We start from the raw sequence: 24,997 nt of genomic DNA on the forward strand, positions 1-24,997 counted from the left end.
TATAAAAAATTACAAAAATAAATCCAGAATTACATAAAGAAGAATAAAAGAAAAACAAGAGTGAGAGCGCCAAGTGCTTTGTGAAAGGGCAGAGAGAGAGACCTCTCCTAATATTGCCTAATAAGTCGATCTTGACCGTCAATTCATAATCAATGGCCAAGATCTCTCATACCTTATGTCAAAACCAATTTCTCATATTCCTCCGACTCTCTTTATCGATCAAAATCTCGCCCAACTCTCTCTCTCTCTCTCTCTTCCGTCCCCAAACATTCTCTCTCTCTTCCCAGCCGCCGGCTCCGGCGTCCGCCTTCTCCGCGGCGGCTTAGGTAACAGAAGATTTCTATGACTAAGCAAGTCGACATAGTTGACTATTACCGAGTCTCGTATGGGGTGAATCGCACGAGGTTCTGGTCGTCTGGTAAGAGAAGTACTGGTGGAGATGCTTGAAGAGTACAAGCTCCTTGCTGAGATGCATGTGGAGTAAAATGAAAGGACTTAAGATTACTAAGAAGGGTGGTTTTAACCAAAACATGTTGAAGCCAACGGATTCTGCTAATTAAAGTGCTAAGAGATGATGAGAATATTGGGAGGCGAGGACAAGTTTGAAATACTGCCAACTATTTTCCCAGACATCTCTTTAGATTTGATTTAGTTTTCTCTTAAATCGACAGTAGTAACCAGCATTGCTAGTATATATATATAAGCTATATCAGTTCCCTGTCTCTCAAGATTTTCGATAACCTCTTAATCTACTTTTTAATGATTAAACATCTTGACATAGCTATTCCGATTATGAGTTGAGCTTGCTTATACGGATCGATCATATGAAGTTCTGGTATGAATTTTTTTTTTTCATTGAACTTGTTCCGATCTGTTCTAGAGGAGGCGGGCGCCGGAGCCGGCAGCTAGGAAGAGAGGAGAGAGAGAGTTTGGACGAGAATTTGAGCGATAGAGAGAGTTGGAGGTATAGATGAGAAGTTGGTGGGCATGAAAGATCTTGGCCATTGATTATAAATTGACGGTCAAGATCGACTTATTAGGCAATATTAGGAGAGATTTCTTAGGAGAGAATCCGGATCCGAGATGGCTATACATTGCTTAAGAGCAGTACCCAAAATTCCGCATCTTTCAAACCCCAAAATCACAGTCTCACACTCTCTCTTCTTCTCTTCCAACTCCAAACCTAAAAGGGTCTTTTCACCAATTCGAGCTTCCATGTCTTACGAGAAGGAGCTCGCTGCTGCCAAGAAAGCTGCCTCCGTCGCCGCTCGCCTCTGCCAGGCATTAATCCCTTTCTCTTTTGACCCTTTTTGAGTGCAAAGTTGTAATCTTTTTATGTATATTAACTGGAATTCAGGGACTTTTGTTTTTAGATGGTAGATTGGTAGTGTTAGTGAGCAAAACCCAGAACTAAAATATCAGTTTGAGCAAGACCCATGTTGTTAGTGTGCCCCATTCTTTGTCTATGATGCTTGATTGCTTTTATGGGGTTCAAATGTCAGTGTACTGATGATGATTATTAGTCTGTTGCTAATAATAGACAATGCATACAAGAAAGCCTTTACCCAAGCCAGTACAATGATATTTAGAGCCCATATATGCAGTGAAAGAGCAAGTATGGTAATTGGAGTAAGCTTGGAAGTGTTAATTAGTTTTAGAAAAACTGAGAAAGCTAACAGTTATCTTGAGTAGAACCCATGTTGCGAATTCGCCACTTTGTTGTCTTGTTCTGATGATCATGTTTATGCCTTTAGTTTGCTGCTGTTATTTGAGAGTTCTTGTCATGTTGTATACAATTTCAATACATGCGGGAAGATTGTCTTTCTTATCCTCTTTACTATACTGTAGCTTCATATCATTGAAAGATAGTTTTGACTATTTAGGATTGGAACTCACCATTTTGGAGACTATGTTGTCTTTACATAAGGATTTTGTTTGGGCTGGCTAGAGAATGTTGGGTTTCCCTTAGCTATCTTAATGAGAGGACAATGACAGCCGTTTGATAAGAGAATGAATCTGAAGAAGTCATGGAGGGTTACTGTGAGGGAACTAAGTTCTTGCTAAACACAAATTAGGGAGAACAAATAGTTTTTTGCCTAAGGTTGTTCTCCTTCCAACACTTTAAAACCTTTGCCAATTAATTATTGTGTTATTATGCCACTGACAAGGTTGGTAACAAATGATCTGGTTTCTAACAGTAGAGTGCAGCTGATAGTGCAATCAGCATATAGTTTGGTAAAGGGCACAACTTCTTTACAAAGTGAATGCATGGATATGTATAATGTATCGGTGTATGACCATGTATAGACACTGTTAGATTAGTTTAAGTCTGATAAACTGTTGCTAATTGCTTCTCAGATATTTTTTTTTCACAATGATATAAAGAGCACCTTGGGATTTAGTTGTCTTACCATATGGCCTTTATGTGACTACTTGTTTGTCACTTATGGTGTAATTAGATGTTTAGCAATACCTTAGATCATTCGACGTTGATATTGGTTGTGGTTTCATTTCCTTTAGAAGGTACAACAGGCGCTGCTGCAGTCAGATGTTCATTCAAAATCAGATAAAAGTCCTGTCACAGTGGCCGATTATGGTTTGTGTTCAAACTCTACTGTAAACCCTAAACCCTAAACCCTAAATTATGCAGATGTATAATTTAGAGAATTCATGATTTAAATGGGCAATTAGATCATATGATTAGCTTAGGACTAGGTGATTTCCCATTTAATTTAGTGGCAAAGCTTGCTTGAATAGATTTCATACTGGATGTGTCCTACCTACTTATGACTAGTCACAGGCCTTTATTTGACTGAGCATCTTTTCATTTTGAAAATAGAGACTGATTCCTTAAACAAAAAAGCTGTAGCTATGATATTGTATATAAAATACAGCTACTGACATAGTCAGAACTGAAGTCGTGATGTTTGTCATGCTGTGCTTCTTGCACTTAAGTCTAGCTGATTGGTATCACTGTGAATAACTGCCTATCTTCTTTCTGTTGGATACTTCCTAGGTTCACAGGCACTTGTTAGTTTTGTACTGGAAAGGGAATTTCCTTCAGAATCATTCTCTCTAGTAGCTGAGGAGGTGAAAATCAATGCAGTATTTTTTTTTTATTTTTTTTTTTCAATCCTCCTGGCTGGAATTGTTAATTATTTTTTCAACTTTTATATTCTCTCTAGGATTCAGGAGATCTTCGAATAGACAGTGGGAGGGAAACACTAGAACGCATCACAACACTTGTCAATGATACTCTCGCCAATAGTGACAGTTATAATGATGCTAATTTAACCACCAAAGATGTGCTCAGGGCTATTGACAATGGCAAATCTGAAGGTGGTTCTTGTGGCCGGCACTGGGTTTTAGATCCCATAGATGGTACCAAAGGGTAAGCTTCTGGACTTTATATACAACCTCTTATCATCTGTGAGATAAACATATTGTAAAGTACGAGTTTAAGGTTGGGAAGATCAACTGGAAATGGTATTTGGTTGGTGGATTTTTACGATTTTTAACATTTTGTCTTTGTACCCAGTCAATCTACATCCTTGTGGCTATTCTTGCTGAAAGCTGCAGTGTTATGTCTTACATGCATGCCATTCATGTAACTTGAATTGCTGAGTGTAGATCTGGTTCTAAATATATTTTGTTTGATGTTTGACTCCAGGACTTTATTATTTTATGCACATACATGTATGAAACTGTTCAAAACTATTAATGTATTGGTCAACATGTCCCAAAACAAGATAAATGTTTTCAACATGCCAAAGTTTCAGGCTCCTAACAGACGTGCATGCATTCATTTACACTTATCTGCAATCATTTCCTTTTGTTTCTTTCTTTTCCAGCTCGTTTTATTATAATGTACTCCATATTATATACTTGGCACGATGAGAGTGTTATTGTTGGATTGTGCAATAGGTTTCTTAGAGGAGGCCAGTATGCCATAGCATTAGCATTACTGGATGAAGGAAAAGTTGTGTTGGGAGTCCTGGCCTGTCCAAATCTTCCACTGGCGTCCATTAGCGGTGAGAATCAACATACTTCACATGATAAAATCGGTTGCCTTTTCTTTGCAAAACTCGGTGCAGGAACATTTATGCAGCCATTGGATGGTTCATCACCGCTGAAGGTCAGCACTAGATAAAGTTTATTCATTATAGAAATAAAAGATAAATTGAAAAGCTTGACATTAGGAACTTTTCTGTCCAGGTGCATGTCAGTGCTACTGAAAATCCTGAAGACGCTTCATTATTTGAATCTTATGAAGCAGCACACTCCTTGCATGGCCTGTCTAGCACTATTGCCAAGGTATTGCATCCTTGTTTTTTATTTTAAAATTTTATAAGTTTTTATTGTCTTATCGAATATCACAGCTAAAAAACAATTTATTAATGAACAGAAACTTGGAGTTAAAGCGCCACCGGTTAGAATTGACAGCCAGGCAAAGTATGGGGCACTTTCCAGAGGAGATGGAGCAATATATCTTCGTTTCCCCCATAAAGGATATCGTGAGAAAATATGGGATCATGCCGCTGGGTGCATTGTTGTTACTGGTAAAGAATCCTTTCCAATACATCGTTCTTCCCATATATTGTGATGGACCAGGCTTTGCTAATAAGCTGCAAGCCTGCAACCTAAGCTTCCTCGTATGAGAGGAAATTAATTGGTCTGCATATGAGTTATGATGTTTAACTTGTGTTGGACCCAGATAAAGTTTAGATCATTTGTTCCAAGGAGATACTATTAGAGATCTGTTTCAGCTTGTAGTCATGGCTGTGCACAGAAAAGACTGTTTAATTAGGACTGCATGGAGTTTAACATAACAACAAAAGTGCCATAAAAGTACAATAGCTTCTAAGTAAAAAATTGAGTCCTTTTCTAGTTGCCTGTAATTCCCGTAGTTATATAAAAACACAAATCAGTTATGAACCCAGAGATGGAAGACAGGATTTTACATTATTTTTTTATAGTATGAATCAGATTACTTGAATCTTCAATTCTTGATCCACTGAACAACCTAACATGTGTTTCACCAAAAAAAAAGAAAAAAGGAACCTCACATGTGGATTTTGTTAGTTTCAGTTCATGTCTAGTTTAGGTAAACTATGTTTCCTTCCATGTTCTATAGCATGGGACCCGTGAAAAATGTATCTGTGAGCTCCTGAAGTTCCCTCCTTAAGCAGAATCCTTTCTATCCTTGTAATTGCAAAAACAGCTAATAGTTATGTTTTCTCAGTTTCCTAAGTCTATACTTTAGAGGGTTTGGGCTTAACAGGTCACACAATAGTCTTTTGCGGAGTACCCCTGTTTTAGTTAACCCTGGGAGTTCCCGGCCGCTCGTCGACTTCTTCTAGCTAACACAAATTTGTCATCATTTTACAGAAGCTGGGGGTGTAGTCACAGATGCTGTAGGAAATCCATTGGACTTTTCAAAAGGGAGGTATCTCGATCTTGAAGGTGGCATAATTGTTGCCAACCAGAAATTGATGCCATCACTCTTGAAGGCAGTTAAAGAATCCTTGGAGGAAGAGAGAGCTTCATCTTTGTGATTCTCTTTTGAGGTCCTAAACATAGGATTTGGAGACTCACCTTTAATACTTGTCTAGTCAAGCACCTTTGCAATTTCATATTGTGCTAAAAATTCAACATCCTAAGAAAAATGAAATGATTAGTTCAATTTGAAGCATTTGTTATTTTCTTTTGTTCTTTTTTATTGCTTACTCTTATTCAAGTAAATAAGCTTGATATTATCAGCAACAATAAATGAAAAACAGCGTTTTTGGTATAAAGATTTGCATATGATTGCATTTTCGTTGCTCGCTATTCTCTTCTGAATATGATTGCATTTTCATTGTTTTTACAGTGTGACACTTTCCATGTTACTAACTTTTAAGGACCTGCAAGCAGAACGAGCATAAACACATCTTGCAAAAGCCTTCTCTTTGTTCAATCTGCATCATTCCTTGTCACTTTTTCCAGGTAAAGTAATTGTGTATGTGGTGGGATTTGTCATGCCTAAATGAAAAAAGAACACAAGTACTCCTCATGAAGTAACCTGAGTTTGATGGCCCTGACTTGGATGTTACATAGAAACTAATTTCTGATTTAGTAGTGTGAAACTTTTTCCTGGTAAGAGTAGGGAATAAGGAGCTCAATAGAGTATCCATATGTCACGAAACATGTTCACCACTTAAACACATGGTACTGATATGTTTATTGTTTATCTTCCCATGTTAGACATTTCAATGCAAGTTAAGATAGCCATTACTGTAGTCTATATTCAATTATTCATGTGTGTCTACATTGAAGCTTACTTAGTATTTCCAACCGGTACATGTTAGTGAAAAGTTATAGTATACTGCAAGTTATATATGAGAAATTTGGTTCTTAATATAATGGTTGTGCCTATTTTTGTGCTTTTTCTACATGGTTATAGATTCTAATTCTTTGAGTCTTATGAAGCAGCACATCAAGAGCATGACACCTTTTATTTTCTCAAACTCTGCTATTTCTCTCCCAAATCCCCCACAACAGATGGATAAAATTCACCAAAATCGAATAATGAAAGGTCATGGACACATAAACTTAACCAATGCAACAAATCAAGAGATTGCATAAGGACTTAGACATACAGGAGGCAGCACGCCCCCTAAATTGAAAATTCTGCCATGTAAAAGAGCGAAGTGTAGTCTCAGTTCAACTATCACACAAAACACATACATGTGACACCAAAGGCATCCTTTTAGGGACGAGTCTCTCCATTGATGGAAGAATGTTACGGTACACGTTCCACAAGTGAATCTTTGCAAATTAGGAATATGGACTTTCCACAATTTCTTCCAAAAAGCAATGCTTACAGATATATAGCTCAAAGGGGACACAAGAAGTAGAAATGTAGAATTAGAGAGAATCTATAACCTGTTTTAACTGAATATTTTCAATCCCTTTCCAATTATCAAACCAATCTATCAACAACCCCTTCTCAAACATAGAGGCACACTTAAAATAGCCTCCACTTCTGAAAAATTCAATAAAACAATCGAACAAGAAGATCATAATTCCAAGCACCACTATCAGTACGAAGAGAAGAAATATGAGACACTTCAGTAAGGGCTACTACATTTCCATGAGGCCTACCACATACTAGGCAAGCTTGGTAACCAATTATCATTGCAAGCCTATCAGTAAATACTTTGCTTCCACAGATTCCTAATAGAGAATTCCGGCTATGATTCTAAATCCTATTGTAAGTTGGACTATTTGAGAGTCCAAATAGGACCTTAAAGACATAGTTTTAGTTGTGAGAGGTGTGGATCAATCGAGAGTTTAGAGTATTTGAGAGTTACAAGCTTTGAGAGTTAGGGTGATTTAAGAGTTCTCTGCTAAGAGTTTAGGTTGTGAGGAGAGAGGCTATTTGAGGGTGGAAGGACCAAAATTTTCCTTTAGTTGTAACCTTCTTCTCGTTAGTGGATCCACCATCGGACGTAGGTCAACTGTTTTGACTGAACCTCGTTAAAGTTCTTGTGTTTGCTTTCATTGATTCTGGTTACTGGCTTCATTCAGTTTCGGTCTTGGGCTAGGGGATTCGGAGGGTGACCCGAATTCCTAACAACATGAGCGTGATAGGATATGGCATCCTTCGGTGTTGAAACCATGAACCTCTGGAGGGGAACATTTGACCGCTCCATCAACCACAACCAGTTCATGGCCACTTTGTTGCATGTGTTTTCCTCCCACGTTGATGAGTTGGTCGGAAAACTTGTCAAGTCCTGGCCGAGCACCGCAATGGTTACTTGCATGATCACCGACACATTCTTTCGTGTGGCCGCCGGGTAAGGTTGCCAAGAAGTATGATCTGCAATATGTTTTGAGTTGGAAAGAGCTTGCTTTGGTGTATTAGTCCGTGTATTCACTATATTACCACGATGATCTTCTTCGAAATAATGGTCATTTTGCATGTCATGGTAAGTTACGTAGTATTGATGAAGCTTCATTCTTGAAGCTGATGTTCATGGTTGAAGTAGACATATGTGCGAGAGGACGACATAGATTACAAACCTGGAGTGAAATCAATTGATCCCAGTAGGGACATGATGTCCTATCTTCAGGACGCTGATATCAGTCATATCCCAATTGTGTGCCACCAAATCATTTTCAATGCGTTCAAGGATTCTAGAGGAGCACATTATAAGTTTTATGCAACATGTACAGTGGAGGAGATCGAATAATCCGAGACCATCGCACTCCTCCATGCTAAGATCCCCTTCTGTGCCATTTGTCCTCTTTTTCCCCAACAGGTTCAACAAGTGCATCGTTGCCACTAGTCTTTGGTTCGAGTCGGACTGCAGTCAGTGGCTCAACACCAAATCCCAAGGCTCAGTATTGTTTGTCTTATTTTTGGTAGCTATGTACATGTCTCCGAACGTGACCTTATAGAGATAGCTGATCGACTTGAACTTAGAAAAGTGAACTTTGTTTGAGGACACGGATCCCCTACCCTACGGCTTCAAAGAGCGGACCTGGACCGGGGTATTAGTATTCAGTTGTTTAGGAAGACATTGGAAGATGCCTAATGGATCATCTGAGCAAAATATGGACACTTCCATCAAGGATCTAAAGGCACTTTCCAACTACAAGAATGATACTCTAAAAACAACTTTAAGGACTCCAAGAAGGTGACATCAATGAAATATAGCAGCAGAATCTTCTCCTAAATTGTTTACCTTATCATTAATACTTCATGAAAGGTTTTTTCCAGAGCAAACATGCAAAGACAATTTTACAAAATGGGAACAACCAAATGAAGCGCATGTCAACTTCATTCATCTAGCATTGTTTGTATCCCGATGACACTTGAAAATCTTATACAGGAACTCTTTTTTCCCAACACGAAAGTACAGTAAAACAAAGACCAGAATACGATACCCGACTGCCATTAGAAACAATACCAGTAAATTTTCCCACTTGGAATTACTGTCCATAGAGGTGTCGTATGCACTTCGAAGTGCTTGATACCCAGAGATTGTCCGTACTTGCCCAACTGCAAAGGAAGTACCAAGGTACTCATTCTCCAACAGCCCCTATTATATGCACATGGTAACTGATTATTATTCAGTAAGAGATCTCTATTAAAATTAGCCAAGTAATTCCTGAATACAAAGTACTTGAACTACAAATGTGAAGAAAACATAAAAATACTCTTCTGTTTGCTTTTTTTGTTTTGTTCTTCCTCTCTTTTTCTAGCCAAATTGAAGAAATTCATTAAACATGGTAAGCTTAAAACAGGTTTTTTTTTTTTTTTTTTCCTTTTCAGCATTTTTATGGATAGATGAAAGCTCTTGCCTGTATAGAGTAGGTGTGGAAAGCAATATAGGATAATGGATATGTCCACACTGGTTTGGGCAAAGCATTTCGAATTCTGAAATAGCCTGCAGATAGCATCATTATCACCTGAAATGTGCACAGTTTCAGTTTAAGATTACATTAGCGCAGGAAACTAACAATAAATATAAAATTAGACCATATTAGTAATAATTCACCAAAGCAAACATCTTTTTCTCTCATCACTTGCTATAAATAACTTGTGGTGATATGAATTACTATCTTCTTTTGGGTAGGGGAGGTGGTCATCCACTAATAAAATTCTTGTCAACACAAGATAGCTCAGTACTGAACAATGTTGAAAGTGGAAATTTTAGGTTAGATCTTAATTGAGATAGAGGAACATACTTGTACAGAAACTAGAGTCAGGGTGCTCCAATAAACGTCTTGCCATAAAGAAACAACAACTAGCATTAGTCCTTCATTTACTAAGAGGCACATGAAGAAATTTAGCACGAAGTACATCAACAAGCTGAACTCATCTCGCAATCCTACAAGGAAGTAGAAGACGAGACTTGATGAAATAGAGATGAGAAACAGGAATGGGATACTAGAGAGAAGCTGCCCAACTAAAAAGACTAGTGCCCCCAAGTGCTGGTTTGACTCTTCACTCGCATAAATCTGCACACAGGATAACAGTTTGATCAGAACAACCATACAAATGAACTTAATCCAATAAATTACATTACTAATTATAGTCTAACTTTTAGAAAGATGAGAAGGCTTCATACTAATATCAATTTTTTTTTGCTAGACTGTTTCGCAGGTCATATAGATCTCCTTATATAACAAGACCCACATACAGTCATGCCCATATCTACTGTTGAAGAAACTGATATATTGAATGAACCCACAACCTGCCATGTCTATATCTACAATTGATGTACTAAATTAACCCACATCCAAGCCCCAGTTTACATATACTTCTGTGATCATCATGAAGAGATAAGGGTATATGCAAGCCTGGAACAATTCACCACAGATAAAGAAAGTTCATAAGCTTACGATATTATTTTCCTGTGAACACCAATCACATACTCTAGCAATTGATATATACCTATCATCATAATTGATGAAATACCTTTGAAATTGCAAAAGTTGAAACACATAGATCAATGCTATTGCAGGCTAATCAAAGTTCACAGATGACTACATTCCACCACAAACGCCCATAACATCTTGGTCTTTTCCATAACAAACCATAAGACCACCAGAAATTTGTAATAATAATGTAGAGGCATTTTGCTTTTGCTTTCCATATTCAACCATAACTTGGCTGAATTTCACCCTTCTTTACCACAACATTAGAGAAAGAACAGAAATCCGTGTTACCTTGACTTCTTTCATAATTGCAGGTACTCCAGCTATGCTTAGTAGGGCAGTAAATGAAACAAACACAAATATGGCTGCAACCCTTGTCTGCATGGGAAAGGTAAAAAACAAAAAAGAGTCAGATGCCACAGAAGCTAGCAGTATAGTGGATGCTATTTGATATGAAAACAGTGAGCAACATTGCAAAAAACAAAACTTAAGCAAACACTTATTTGTGTTTGATGTAAAAGTTTAGCAAACAGATTTCTGTAGCATGAAATGCATGGTAGTGCAGTAAACAGAACAAATCAAATTACACTCCAATTCTTGTTTGCAAATGAAGGAGAAGAAAAAGAAAACTAATCACTGCTGCAGCAAAAGAAAATAAGAATGTGAAGGACCAGGTAATTATATATGTTTGATATGAAAAGCTCATCATCAATTAAACAATATTAAGGGATATTATTAACAGATTTTGCTATACATAGACAAATGTACAAGTTTCATGCAGTTCAATCAATTGGAGGCTTAGACCAAGCAGATCACATGACACTTTGAAACTATCTTACAGTATATAATTTCTCTAGGTCAATCAAATCACTTTGAAATTTTCTTATGGTATCTGATTTCTATAGGCAGCCTCAAAGTCACAAGGTGACTACTGACAAGGCACTTGATTTTTGGGCTTAGGATCTGTTTGGAGTCTCCTTCCATAATTTTTTAGTACAGAGGGATAATCAAGGCCACCAGTAACATATCTTACCAGTTACCAGGCCATAATTTCAGTATGTTTATTAGTGCTAAATTCCAGTATTTATTACAAAAGCAATTACTAAAATTGGAACCGATTGATATTAAGATGAGGCACCGGACTGGACATGTTACATATGGTGATTATAAGCAGTAAATTTTTCAATATGACTAATATGAAAATATAAGTATAAAGGAGTACTTCTTGTTCAGGAAAAATGAGGCAAAGCTGATGTTACACATGACCTTCGTATATGTGTTTACTAGTAGTGATTCAGTTGCAATAAATTTTCATTTTACGAAAAATTAAAGATGAAAAAGTCCGGCTAAAATTGCAAGTGATATTAAGATACTCACCACAACTGAAGATAACGAATGCCCTAAGCCAGAAAATGTTGTACCAACACAGAGCGTAAAAATGATATAAAGAATAAGTCGAAGCCAGTAGTATTTCCATTCCCTTGACATTATTAATAACGATCTCCAAGTTAAGACGGCTATCCGTGTAGCACTGCCGGCCTTTCCTTTGCTTTTAAGTAATGGACCCTCCTGTTGAAGCATATGCATATTGGAAGTTAACGAACACCATAAGCCTATCAATATATGCATCTTTATGAATCCCAAATTAGGGACTGAAGATGATTAATAAGACACTAGTAGCTATGGTAGACAGAACTGATGCTGCATATATATGCAGGCACCCAGAATCAATTCTGTATCGGATAATAACATGTCAAACTTGTACCTTCTCTGTGAGTCTTAGTATCATATTTTCAACTGCAGCAGCATCGGCTGATGATCTATAAGTTGCTTCGAGGGTGCGTATTGCCACAGCCGTGTCCATGTTTACAGACGAGAAGTCCCCATTGTCATCCTGTCATCAAGTTACAGTCAAGGCACATGTCACAAAAGAATAATGGTAGATGTCTACCAAAAGTTTAAGACGTGATTTAAAGTCCCACAAATATCATAGTGATTGCATAACGAAGTCCAATCCAAAATAGAGGATCAAATTTTTTTGAGTCAATTAGTGTAGCATAATATTTTAGCAAAAGTTCACAAGGCAATTGAAGCAATGAAAATCAATAAAACTGTGACCTGCAAGCATTTTACCTGCCAGTTCTTGCACATTGCAATAATCCTATCAAAATCTGTATTTATTGCACGCAGAAAGTGATCGGAAGGACTTTGCATTATCGGACAAGGAAATCCAGCATTTGAGAAGTGCTTCATCATCATAAGACAGTTAAGTTAGTACTTCTCTACAAAGCTAAATTACATTTCTAATTTATAAGCGAAGAAAATGATCTCCCACAATTTTAAAACATATTCATGTTCCAAAAATGGGGCGCGACAGTAGTAACAATTAAATAAGGTTGTCAAAAGCTCTTATGACTTGCATAGTTCAAGTTCCATGGTCCAGTTAGAAATTTTAACACAAAATTACGTACCTGCAAGCAAGACAATGTCTCTCCAAAGAAAAGGGTATTTCCATTAGAAAGCAGACAAATCCTGTCAAATAGGCCAAACACTTCTGTGCTGCTTTGGTAAATGGTAAATATAAGAGTGCAACCTGTACTTGCAAGCTTCTTCAACGTAACCATCATCAGCAGTGCAGAGACGCTGAAATGTAAAAGAATACTTCAGTCATTGTACCGCGAGGAAACAAATCATTTCCCATAGAAACATAATTGTTGACAAGCAAGCAGTAGCTTTAGTAAGTATCTATGGGTAAATGAGACCTAAATAATCAATTCAATGAAATCTGCAGGATCTCTTAAAACATGAATACTTCAATAATTTAATGATTGTTGGATATATTAGTCAAATGATTATTCGGATACAGTTGCATCAAGTAGATGCCTACCAGGCCCAACTTTTATATTTCAGAATTTAGACCACTTGACCACTTGCAATTTCTTGAATAACAGTGCAAGTGTGCAACCGGGTCAAATGCCTCCATAGAGTTTTTTTTTAATTTTTTTTTAGGGAACTCCATAGAGTAAGTTGGTTGCTTGGATTATACACAAAACATACTCAAAATTCAGGGCCAAGAGAACAAACTAAGTGACTACATAGAGTTGTGCACCGTGGGATCCAGTAAGAATCAAAGAAAAGGTACATCAAGCAGAATAACATTTACCTATCAAGGTGATAAAGAGGTTCATCTATGAATAAAACATGAGGCCTCATCACAAGCTCTCGAGCAATGCCAATACGCCTTCTCTCTCCATTGGGAAGGCCTTTCATATAACAATGACCACCTATCAATCTATCTGCACAATCACCCAGTGACATGGCATGGATGGCATCCTCAACTACACTCTTTTTCTGACAAAAGAAACCGGGAAGCTGAAGCAGCGCCGAATAATACAGAAACTCCCGAACAGTGAGAGACCCAATCAGATTGATTTCCCTCTTAACAAAACCCTGCAATTTGGATTAACGAATGAACATCAAGCAAGAGACAAAAGACAGAGTCGAAACCAACCAAAACAATTATCGTTTTACTGCATTACAGCCTTGAATATACATTTCTTAAACAACGGTCCCAAAAATCTTAAGTTTCCAAGCCAACAACAAATGTCATTCTTACACCCTCCCAAAAATCCAGCAGGGGAGAGGCAGAGAAATAAATACAGAAAACACATATAGGCATATAGGTTACACCCCACCTTTAAAGTTTTGGAACTCGGTACTTTATATAATGAGAATAGTTTATAAAGAGCTCCACCGAAAGGAGACAAATAAAACTGAGTGAAGATTGGGAAAAACTTTCAGGGATACATATGGGTCAAGGGGGTCAAACTCTACGCTCCAGTTAAGAAGGGCAGAAAGTCATGATGTCATTGAGGCTCCATGGTACATGACAACAAGCTTGGTTCTAAATGTATACTAACACAGTCTGGGTTCAAGACCTGACTTTGTGCTAACTCGTAAGTTATGAGTCATAACTAAACTGACCCAAATGTTCAGTTGTTATGCACTTATGCCTTGCTTTAATATTACTTATATACAGACTTCAGATTACTAATCTCTAAAGATGAGTTACACATAAAAGGGTAGGTATTTGAACATGGTAACAGATCATAAAGATTTTAATAACCGCTAAATATAAATTAGAATATGGACTAATATTGATTCGTTATTCAAATTTCAGAAATTTTTAAAGAAAAGCCCATGTCACAGTGACTAATGTCGAACAATTGATATATTATCTCACAGAACTTTTTAGAGGGAATATGATAACATAATCGATTGATGACTTAAACAGCTAACCTCACAAATAAGCAAATTTGAGTGGGTGATAGAAATCACAAAAAGCAATAAGTGGAAGAATGAGGAAACACACAAATAATGTATCAAACATTGGCCTTCCTTCAAAAATAACGAACATTGCAACACAAACATTCTACATTGAAAACAGATATGAATTTTATATATATCCCAAGATTAGTTGAGTAATAGTAGGGAAAGATATAGAAGAATGCATCAGTTGGCAACTGTATAAAACACAGAACAGAAATGCAATGATAATGTGTAACTTACATATGAACCATATGGCATCAACGATTTCGCACCGTTTACGAACACTTCACCATACATATTGGCTGAGTGAGGCAGTCTTCCTAGAGCAAGGAAAACAAGAATTAATACTTAGAACTTATGCATCCAAAGATAAGAAAAGACAGAACTTTAAATCCTTAATTCTGTAGTAACAGTGCATGTTTGAATACCTGCAAGTGCTCTTAGTAGTGTGGACTTGCCCGATTTAGCGGGACCCATAATAACTGTTATAGTTCCTGGCAATGCATAACCATTTGAACTCTTGACAACCCTCTCAGAGTATTTCCTTTTCCCTTTTATTGTAACAGTCAAGTCCTTCCACACAATCGAAGCCCCTGCAGTCTTTCTTACTAGAGTTGCACCCTCCGGTAATGGTGGGGATGGCAACGATCCACTATTGAGCTTCGAAAGCGATGGGGAGACCGGAGTGGTTGCAATGTTGATAGAGTCACCTCCATCTTCCACCCTAACATCAACATCTGTATCCTCCCATTCAGGTGAATCTTCAAACGAGATAGGTTGTCTGAGTGAACCAGGTTTGCGTAAGTAGAAAAAATTACTTGAGGGAACCCTACTTGCTGGACTGCTCGCTGAAGATGATGAAGACCTATAATTATCCGACTGTGACTGTATTTCTTCCATTATCTTCCCCCAGATAACAAGACTTCAATTCATTCTACTTTCTACAATAACTTGACCTTGAATAATTAGACCAACACAATGTCGACACAATTTCCAAACTCTGGTATCAACAACCTCTGCCAAATATTTGCCTGTCAAGCTGTAGGAAAAGAATCACTATATAAAGACCTGATCAAATGCAATGCTGAACTTGATTTGGAAAAGCCACATTTGAATCCACTTCAACAGCAGGTTTGAAAACTTTTTCTTCAAACTTTCTTTATAGGGCAATTTATTAGAGAGATTACACAGATCAAATCAATGCAGATTATGTGCCTACTGTATAGTTTTGATTCTTTACAATTATAGAATTCATTACCATTTATTCTCTCTTGTAACATCAACTACTATAGCTATACATATGTATGCAAACACAGCATTTGCTGAATTATCAGATCATACCTGTGTCTTTCTTCCTCTCTGTGTTTTTCCTTTCCTCCACGGCTGCCTCCTCCTCCACCACTATCTCTCAAAACACTTCCTCTTTTCCCAAACTCACCCAATCCAACTATCTGTTCCGATCCAATCTTACCTCAACAGTGCTGACCTATGCACAAGACCATTCTAACTACATCTCTCACTGAACCCAACAATACACACAATGCCAAAACAACTCACCAGTCGATTACGAACCCAACAACCAACAATAAAATCGAAACAATACCAACCCAGAATCCTAGTATTCTTATTCACTCAACTCAGACCCTTTGGTAAACTTAAAATCAAACAGCACCAATAACACCAACACCAATTTTCTGGGATTCCAAACACAACCAGAAACCGAAACCCAAATCCAACTTACTTCCAAGAGTTGATAGTAATAAAGCAGTAGAGCATAAAGAGAAGACAAACTTGGATCTGAGTGAGAGCTCAGGAACAGCTTCAAGTAGTGTAACAGTGACACTCGGACAAAGAAAGCGAAACAAGTATTTAATCAGTGTATCATATGACCCGCTTTTTCCGGTTTATGTATACTTTGCATCTCTCACTTTATCTTTCTTTTTTTTTATCTTTTTCTTTTTTTCTTTTTTTGTTTGTCTTTTGTCTTCTACGTGTTTTCTTATTTTCTGGAAGACACTCATAGCAAGTATGTAAAGCCTGAGCTACTCCCCTGATCAAAATGTCCTTTCCGGCACCACCTAGCTAGAGTTAACTATAACTCTGTCATTTGTACCAGTAAATTGAAAATAAAAAACAGAAAAAAAAAAGAAGAAGAGCAAATTGACATTGCGGGTCAAAAGGCTAGTATAACCAGAAAATGAGAAACTACAATCCATTTCCTTTAATTAGTACATATATTTTTGTTAGCACTCAATCTCACTGTATGAGATTTCTTAGAATTATCTATGATCAAGGATCGTAAAAGTCTAATGAAAGATTGGCATTAGTAGTTTGATTAAATAAACTAATCATTCTCCAATGAGGATGATTGTTGCTCTCTCTAGTCTATAAATACCGAGTCCGTAATTGTTATTTAGTAACATCGTACGATTATTATTTCTAGCTTTCTCCTCTTCATGTTTACTCTCTCTGTCTCTTGACTGACTGATTGCTGATATCTAAAGGCTCTTTTCACCAATTCAAGCTTTAAAGTCGTATGAGAAGGAGCTCGATGCTGCAAAAACAGTTGTCTCCGTCGATGTTCATTCAAAATTAGATAAAAGTCCTGTCACAGTGGCCGATTATGGTTCACAGGCTCTTGTTAGTTTTGTATTATAAAGGGAATTTTCTTCCAAATCATTCTCTCTAACAGCTGAGGAGGATTCAGGAGATCTTCGAAGAGACAGTGGCAGTGAAACACTAGAACGCGTCACAAAACTGATATAGACAGATAGTAGGACGGGTCAAAATGGATTTAATAATGAAATAAGTCTAAAACCTGTTAGATTATATCAATGTCTAAGAGGTAAACTTTTTTATTTTTTATTGAAGAGCTATATTACACCAATGTACGGTGGAATAAGTTTACACAGGAACATCAGATGGGTAATCCTGGGAGTGTCTCTTAATTGTCTCTCTTAGCCGTTTCTCCTGCTCGACAAGATTGGAAGGAGGGCAGTCGTATACATCTGTGAACATGTCAGCTACTGGTGGCTTCTCAACTTTCTCAGCTTCTTGGATTGCATGTAATAACTGCGACAAAGGTAAGATGAGTGAGAAAGTTTCATATTCTTGCAGGTAATTCTAACTTTAGATCATTATCATACGCCTGTAAACGATCAAAATTTGTTCTATTCAAAGTCTGTTTTCTATAAATGAAAGAAATCTAATAGTTCTAAAGTCAAAAGAGGGCAAACTAAACTCATACAAGCAATATCATGGTTTCTGTGAACATATACAATAGAGAAAACAGCAATAAAACTGTGAATGGATTCTGCAGATAGGCTAAAACATACATTAAAAGGTTTTCTGTGTCTTTAACTTGTAGCAATTTAATTTAAAAGCAGTATTTTGTTTCAACATCATTCAACCTGCACACTGGGGCTCATTAATGATACATCCAGAATAATTGACCCTGTCTTTATTTCTCTCCAGTTCTTAATTTGAGTTTACTCTTTCCATGAAAGAAACCCCTAATGAAAATTACTCTGTTGACTTTTAGCATAAAACTGGTGGTTCCTACATGAAGGAACTGCCTCGACTGTGGCATCACTGGAAAGAACATGGCGAACTAAGACATTGTAGTTTGTTGTTCTCAAGTTGCATTAAAATAGAATAGAAAGAATTACCTGCTTTCTCGCACTGTTTCTAGCTTCTATCTCTGCCTCACCACTCCACCAACCGTTTCTTTCAATCCATTTCCTAAATCGATTTACTGGGTCTCGTTCCACTTTCCAACTTTCAATCTCATTAACAGGGCGGTACTTGGTCGAATCATCTGATGTGGAATGGTGTCCAACTCGATATGTTATTGCCTGCCAAAGGAAAAGATCAGAATATAGAGTGGGATTCATCAATATGCAAAACAGATGGACAGGAAAATCAGCAAACAAGAGACCTTTTCTTTACCTCTATTAAGATTGGTCTCTGTTCACTGATTGCCATTTCACGTGCAGTGTGAACTGCACTATACATGGCAAGTGCATCATTCCCATCTACTCGGATACTTCGGATTCCATAAGCTTGACCTTTGACAACAACACCATCACCTGCAATAGATACCATTCCCAAAATGAGAAATACTGCTTGCTTCTAGTCATCAAGAGATGTGTCTTGTTGAAGTTGTAAAAATTACAAGCAGGAACTAGCAGAGAGGAAAAGTACTCCTAAACTGGTCTGAAGTAGGTGTACTGATAGCCCATCCATTGTTCCGACAAATGAAAATAACTGGAGCCTCCGTAACAGCCGCAAAATTTAGAGCAGCATGGAAATCACCCTAATATTATTAAGACTTATTAGGAATAAAGCAACCAAAGCCAACAATCTCTAAACTAAAGGTGTTAATTGAATGGATCCTTTGTTTTTCATATCATCAGAAATCTCTAACTAGACTATAGAGTAAGTAGATGCTAGCAATGGGATAAGTACATTCAATTGCTAGAATATATGCTTTGAGAAGGGTCCGACTTCATAACTATGTTCAACTCATTTACATTTGCCCAAGGAATATCTAAAACAGAAGGAGGTGCAGGTAGTTTGAGGTTAAAATATAATAGAATTTTGTGTTTCACCTCGCTTGTGCCACCATCACCGATATATGTGACCACACATGCATCTTTTCTGTCCATCTTCAGAGAATATGCAACGCCAACAGCCTGTGGAAGTTGTGTACTGCAAAAGTGCAAAGCAAATTATTTGGTGGTGTAATTCTAATGATTTTAGCGAAGACTTAAACCTGTTCTGCGTAATTCCTAAAGAAAATACGTGTATCTTACGCTATGGTTGATGATACAGTGAAGTAATTGTGCTTGTTAGAGCCATAATGGATTGGCATCTGCCTGCCTTTCCCATAATCAGCTTTGTTACTGAAACACTGGTTTGCGAATTCTTGTACAGTGAAACCACGCCATATTAGAACTCCTGGCTCCCGGTACTACATAAAAGTTTAAAGAAAACTTGTCTCAAATCACTGTCATCCCATCTCATGCAAAACTACTGAAAGAGCTTATAAGGCCAAGGGAATTGAGATCTTAATGAGTAGGTTGCGGTGCAAATACAGCCACAAAGAACATTACAGAAAGTGATTGTATGTGCATAAATAATTCAACCTGAGGAAGGACAATGTCATCAAAGGTGAGTGCTGCAGCAGATGCAATATTGATGGCTTCTTCACCAACTGTAGTCAGATAAAAAGAAATTCTTCCTTGCCTCTGTGCTTCATAGAAAATGGTGTCCATGGTTTGAAGCATCACCATGTCTGTGTACATTTTTACAGCAACTTCCTGGCTAACCTAATCGAATTGGTAGTCCACAGGTCATAAGGTTCCTATAGGATATATTTTTGTTCAATAAAGGATAACTGAACCTCTATGAAAAAGTGAGAAGGTCTACCCTACCTCAGCATAGTTGCTGGACATAATTAGCTTCCCATTGTCATCAAGGACCCTATAACATGGCACCCGCTCCTTAGTCGACTCTGATATGAACCTCATTTCAGAAATAAATTTGACCTTCCCTTCTGGTAAATCCAAAACCTGCCAAAACAGCGAAACTTTTATTTGAGCAAAGTTGCACAACACACACTCTCCTCACCCCAATGCATTCACATTTGCACTCAAAGCGAGTGTTGAAAACCACCCGCATGCACACATTTAATCCGCATATCGAAAGCAAATTCAAAATACAAAATGGCTCATCTTCTCAGTCATCCAATATCCACATGAGCAATAGGACTACATCTTTCTGACATAAGAACAACGCCTAAATCAATCAGCACACCATAAGATATGGTGCAACACCGTTTTCCCAGAATCAAAAGCCAAAAATACTTAAAGGGTATCTTGTAATACTATTGATAAATTCACCAGGAAAAAAAACACACTAACATCAATACATCATCACAGTCATCACTGAACCATCATTCATAAAAATAAAAATAAATTAAAAAAAATAAAAAAACCAATCGTTCATCATTCATACAATTTATTCATACAATGAATCACGATGTTTCAAATTTTGATGATACCTGATTGGTATCAACCTCGTCAGAGATCGTTTCTGGTTTGCCGGATTCAAAACGACGAGAGCAGAAATGGAAATGGGCCTCCGGGAGCCTCACGTTTTGAGCAAATGAAGCTGGAAAAGGAACCGGAACCGGAGATTTCCGAGAGCAGAAACGGATGGAACCCAAAGAACCCATCTTGGATTTGAAATGGTTGATCATAAAGTCTCCTGATTTCCTGACCCAGAGAGACATCATGCACACAGCTTGTGACAAACAATGAGAAACTTAAGAAAGTGAAAAGTGGCAATGTGTGTGTCACCTGTTTATTAAGAGGAAGAGAAGAACAGAGAGTGACAGATCAAAACGGAGAAGATAAGAGTGCCAAATCAGTTATCAAAGCTTGTTTCAAACATGTTAGCAGGCTTTCCAACTACCTTCAAACTCCGTGTTTGGATGTCGGTGAATTCTAAAGAATTTAATCAAAAATAAAAAATTCTCAATTTTTTAGGACTGTTTTTTCTATTCGTAAGACTAGAATATGATTTTTTGCCCCTTTCAAATGGTACCTAGTTATACCAGTTTTTTAATGCTGACCATTAGAAAACACTGTACGGTTGAGATGACACCACCTCAAAATTCTAAACTATCTCTGTAATCTATATATATATTATTATGAAAAGAGCTTTTGTTTTCTTGAATGTGATTTGATAAATATGAAAGCCATGAAACAAGCTAGAGTCTAACATAAACTTATGTAAAAAAGGTGAGAACAAACCGGGTCTTTGTAGAGACTGTTGATATTAGTTCAGGTCTTTATAATTAGGGGTTTAGGCTCAATGCCCCCCTTTGTATTCGACAGTTTTATTAATTAAGGTTTGAGGGCAGCCGCACCAGCCCTTTATTTCAAAAAAAAAAAAAGTAGAGAACAAACCGGATAACTTATTTAAACCACATCCTAATTTATTAATGTCTTAGTGAACGCCCGTTGAACAGCAAACCTAAAAATAAGCATTATCCAAGGAATATATTCATCTAGTTTAATATGTCAAACATGGAATGCGGTACAAATATCAACTTAAAGCGTCTTAGAAAAGCTTATAGAAATCACCCCATAGGCTTAAGTCTAGAATGTCTAGATGCTTAGAGAGCTGAAGAAAACCTTGGTCCCTCCCCCGCAGGTTTGGAACCAAAAGCCCGCTTCAACCTCTATAGCCAACAACCTCAACAACAAGTTAACTCCTTGGGCTCTCTAGAAAAACATCAACACCGGTGTTTGTAGGACTAGCCGCCGTCGGCGCCGCTCTCTCTACACCAACACCTTTCACTTACAAAAGAAAGTCGCTCATTGACCTTGTCACTTACACGTACACGCCAGTCGACTAGTCTTGGATGTACCTTTTTACCCTTGGTGTCTCAATGCACGACAAGAAGCTCGTTGTCGTTGATCTCAATCTATCGTAATTGGATCTCAAAGCCTCGTCACCGTTCATTTGCAAAGTGCTCGTCGCCATAATCGACTCGAGCCCTATCCCCGATCGAACGCTAGAAGTACTCAGGACCCACGAACGACAATGACTCGTCAATGCTAGACAAAAGGAAAAGTAACCTCGCAACTACCGCTCTTTTGAACTTTAGGGATATCGTTCTTTTTTATAAGAACATGCTTTGTTAGCCAAAAAAAAAAACTAAAAATTATGTAGAAAATAATTATGAAATATTAAAAAACTTTAATACTCATAAAGTAGAGATGCATAAAGCCTCTCTAGCCATAACACAGAACGAACAAACCACCTTTGGTCTGATAGAAGTGTCTACAATCTCCAACCACCATTTGTCCTTTGCCGGCTCTTGTTCAATACGGAAAATTGCAAACAAAACACTAAGGCTTTCATGGGTACGAATTCAAGCGTTTGAGGTTTTGGTAGGTTTTTGATGATGCTTGAGCAAAGGCATCGATATGGACGACCTTAGTTCATTGGTAAACATTTTTGCTACTATTCCATATTAAGGATTGATGACTGTGACTAATTTCCCGATCACCGCGATTCTAGTTTGGGTCGAAATCTTTGACTTGTCGCCCAAGTTATTCACGAAGGTACCCTTCATCAAATCGGCTCTAGCGAAAAGCAAGAATTCAACATGCTATCTCAAGCACTGGTGGACTCAACATAGACAAATGTGGGTTGATATGCCCCCTAACTTTTTTTTCACTAGTATCACTGTGTATTAAACAGACAAAATTTTTATTTACATATGACATGTATGCCCTTAGTTGATAAACCAAGTCTGAAAGATAGTTTTTTTGGTCAGAGAGCTTCTAGTGATAAAGAAAAACAAAACATTTCACAACTAGGTCACAATTTTGTGTAGCATAGTTCAAACAACGTTTTATATTTTTTCGAAGAAGCATGAGGATTGGTGATTGACCTTGCTCTTTTGTTTAATTGTCCTATGCTTTGTTGGTTTATGATTTGTAAGATTGATGTATGATAGTTACTTTTCTTGGAGACACAAAAATAGTTAAATTATAGTTTTGTGTCTGATGTGAGTTATAGAACTAATATAGAAGGGAGACGTCTGGAATGTACAATTTCTTTATGTACTCCATCAATCTGTTGACGAAAGTAACTGAGTGAAATTTGGTTTTTTCACAGGCGGTTGGAAGGACACCGTTAGCGAGCGCGTCGTTGGTGGGTTTAAGTTTAACTCTTTCAGTTTTGTTTTTTTGTTTTTTGTAAGTCAAGTCCCCAAATCTAAGGTTGTTTGTGAGAGTGTTGAACTCTCAATAAGTGGATATCTCTCTCATCAACTTGCGTTTTGGATACTTTTTTGCGTAGCGGCTTGTTTACACAGATCTGGAAAATCTGGAGACGAGGATCTGGAAATGGGGTTGTCGAATTCGTAGATCGGTTTGCGTAGATCTGGAAACGGGTTTGTCGACTTCGGTAGGATAGATCTCATAATCACGTGTAAAGATAAAGTTCCTAGTTGATAAGCAATACAGAGGAATCCTGATTCCTCACATTCGATATATACATTTGAAATTGTAAATTATGCCTTAGATGTGAGAAACATTACATCAGTGTTTATATATATATATATATATTTAAGTATGACTAATTTTGTTTTTATTTATCCAGAGATGAATTCATCGCCGCTGATGGTCTTGAAGAGACGTCATTGTGATAGTAAGACGATGTATGGAGATGGCAAGATCTCACGAACGCGGAGTGAAAGGAAAAACAAAATACACACCAAATCAGGAAGCCCGACATAATTTTGTTTCAGTCTAATTAAGAAAGCAACATATTTGTAAGCGGTGGGTTTTTATGCGAAAGAAAATGTCTTTAACCATGTATAAATGACCAAACAGGGTGAATGGGGCTAGTGATACGAATTGCAACAATCGTGGTGGATCGTCAGATTTGAAGGTAGTTTGAACAATTTATTGTATGCATGTTTTATTATGAAATATGCCCTGGTTATTTTGTTAAACAAACATTTTAATAAGTCAGGCAAATTGTTATGCAGACTACCGAGTAGGAAGATATGGGACTAAAGGGAGATTTCACTGTCATTTGTAATGAGGGGGGACTTTTAACATGTCATGGGGCACTGAATCCACCATCATTACAGAGTGCAACCTAAAAGAGTTTAAACGAGTTGTGTCAAGAATTTCCAATGAAAGGATAATTGTTATAAGTGAAATGAGATTTGGACTTGTTCACAACTTCCGCTGCGGGAAGCTGAACATGTCATTATGTGAAATGCAATTGAATAATTTTGATGTAAAGAACCAGATGATTCAGATACATAGACGACACATGTCTATTACTGAGAAAAACTTTGGTATTCAAGGGGATTGAGGTGCCGCGGCACACTAAAGTCGACATTCATTACTTAACTGCCAAATGTGGAGTCACAGAGTGGAAGAAGCGTTTGTGCGGGAATAACACAAATATTAATATGAAGAGTTTGAAAAAGACAATAGTCTACACCGATGACGATGAGCTGTTTATGGTGAGCATTGCGTTGTTTGCTTTGGCCACCATGTTCTATCCCTCTACGCTTGGCTACGTAGATCCAAGATTTTTGATACCGTTGAGGAACGCTCGTGCCATAAGGTCTCATAACTAGGGTCAATTTGCCTGTACAAAGTTGGTTTAGGGAGTTACCTCGTATCAGAGTGGCAATCTC

The 24,997-nt window shown here is 37.5% G+C and overlaps 3 protein-coding genes across 4 annotated transcripts; 1 reads left to right on the top strand and 2 right to left on the bottom strand.

Moving 5' to 3' along the window:
- Nucleotides 1-1,080: 1,080 nt before the first annotated feature.
- On the top strand, nucleotides 1,081-6,293 carry LOC101292053 (SAL1 phosphatase-like). 2 transcript variants are annotated; one of them, XM_004288057.1, is made up of 8 exons: nucleotides 1,081-1,281; nucleotides 2,521-2,596; nucleotides 3,017-3,090; nucleotides 3,186-3,391; nucleotides 3,925-4,135; nucleotides 4,216-4,314; nucleotides 4,406-4,559; nucleotides 5,870-6,293. In XM_004288057.1, exons 1-8 carry the CDS (start codon nucleotides 1,084-1,086, stop codon nucleotides 5,872-5,874), a joined length of 1,023 nt encoding a protein of 340 aa, XP_004288105.1. In that variant the 5' UTR covers nucleotides 1,081-1,083; the 3' UTR covers nucleotides 5,875-6,293. The 2 variants fall into 2 exon arrangements, with proteins under 2 accessions (XP_004288105.1, XP_004288104.1); XM_004288056.1 differs by lacking the exon at nucleotides 5,870-6,293 and adding an exon at nucleotides 5,389-5,821.
- A 2,404-nt stretch (nucleotides 6,294-8,697) lies between these two features.
- On the bottom strand, nucleotides 8,698-16,658 carry LOC101313640 (ABC transporter G family member 3-like). The gene is made up of 12 exons (XM_004288047.1): nucleotides 16,099-16,658; nucleotides 15,186-15,796; nucleotides 14,998-15,077; nucleotides 13,592-13,878; nucleotides 12,900-13,071; nucleotides 12,562-12,675; nucleotides 12,194-12,322; nucleotides 11,806-11,997; nucleotides 10,720-10,806; nucleotides 9,736-10,008; nucleotides 9,349-9,456; nucleotides 8,698-9,086 (listed from the first exon to the last, which is right to left on the bottom strand). The coding sequence occupies exons 2-12, from the start codon at nucleotides 15,655-15,657 to the stop codon at nucleotides 8,829-8,831; spliced, it is 2,172 nt and encodes a 723-aa protein (XP_004288095.1). The 5' UTR covers nucleotides 15,658-15,796; nucleotides 16,099-16,658; the 3' UTR covers nucleotides 8,698-8,828.
- A 916-nt stretch (nucleotides 16,659-17,574) lies between these two features.
- Nucleotides 17,575-21,295, bottom strand: LOC101315378 (2-oxoisovalerate dehydrogenase subunit alpha, mitochondrial-like). The gene is made up of 9 exons (XM_004288052.1): nucleotides 20,822-21,295; nucleotides 20,193-20,330; nucleotides 19,905-20,087; nucleotides 19,572-19,729; nucleotides 19,368-19,467; nucleotides 18,961-19,072; nucleotides 18,706-18,845; nucleotides 18,426-18,611; nucleotides 17,575-17,829 (listed from the first exon to the last, which is right to left on the bottom strand). Exons 1-9 carry the CDS (start codon nucleotides 21,053-21,055, stop codon nucleotides 17,662-17,664), a joined length of 1,419 nt encoding a protein of 472 aa, XP_004288100.1. The 5' UTR covers nucleotides 21,056-21,295; the 3' UTR covers nucleotides 17,575-17,661.
- Between the last annotated feature and the right edge of the window lie 3,702 nt (nucleotides 21,296-24,997).

Source organism: Fragaria vesca, linkage group LG1 (assembly GCF_000184155.1).
Source record: "Fragaria vesca subsp. vesca linkage group LG1, FraVesHawaii_1.0, whole genome shotgun sequence".
NCBI classification, from domain to species: domain Eukaryota; kingdom Viridiplantae; phylum Streptophyta; class Magnoliopsida; order Rosales; family Rosaceae; genus Fragaria; species Fragaria vesca.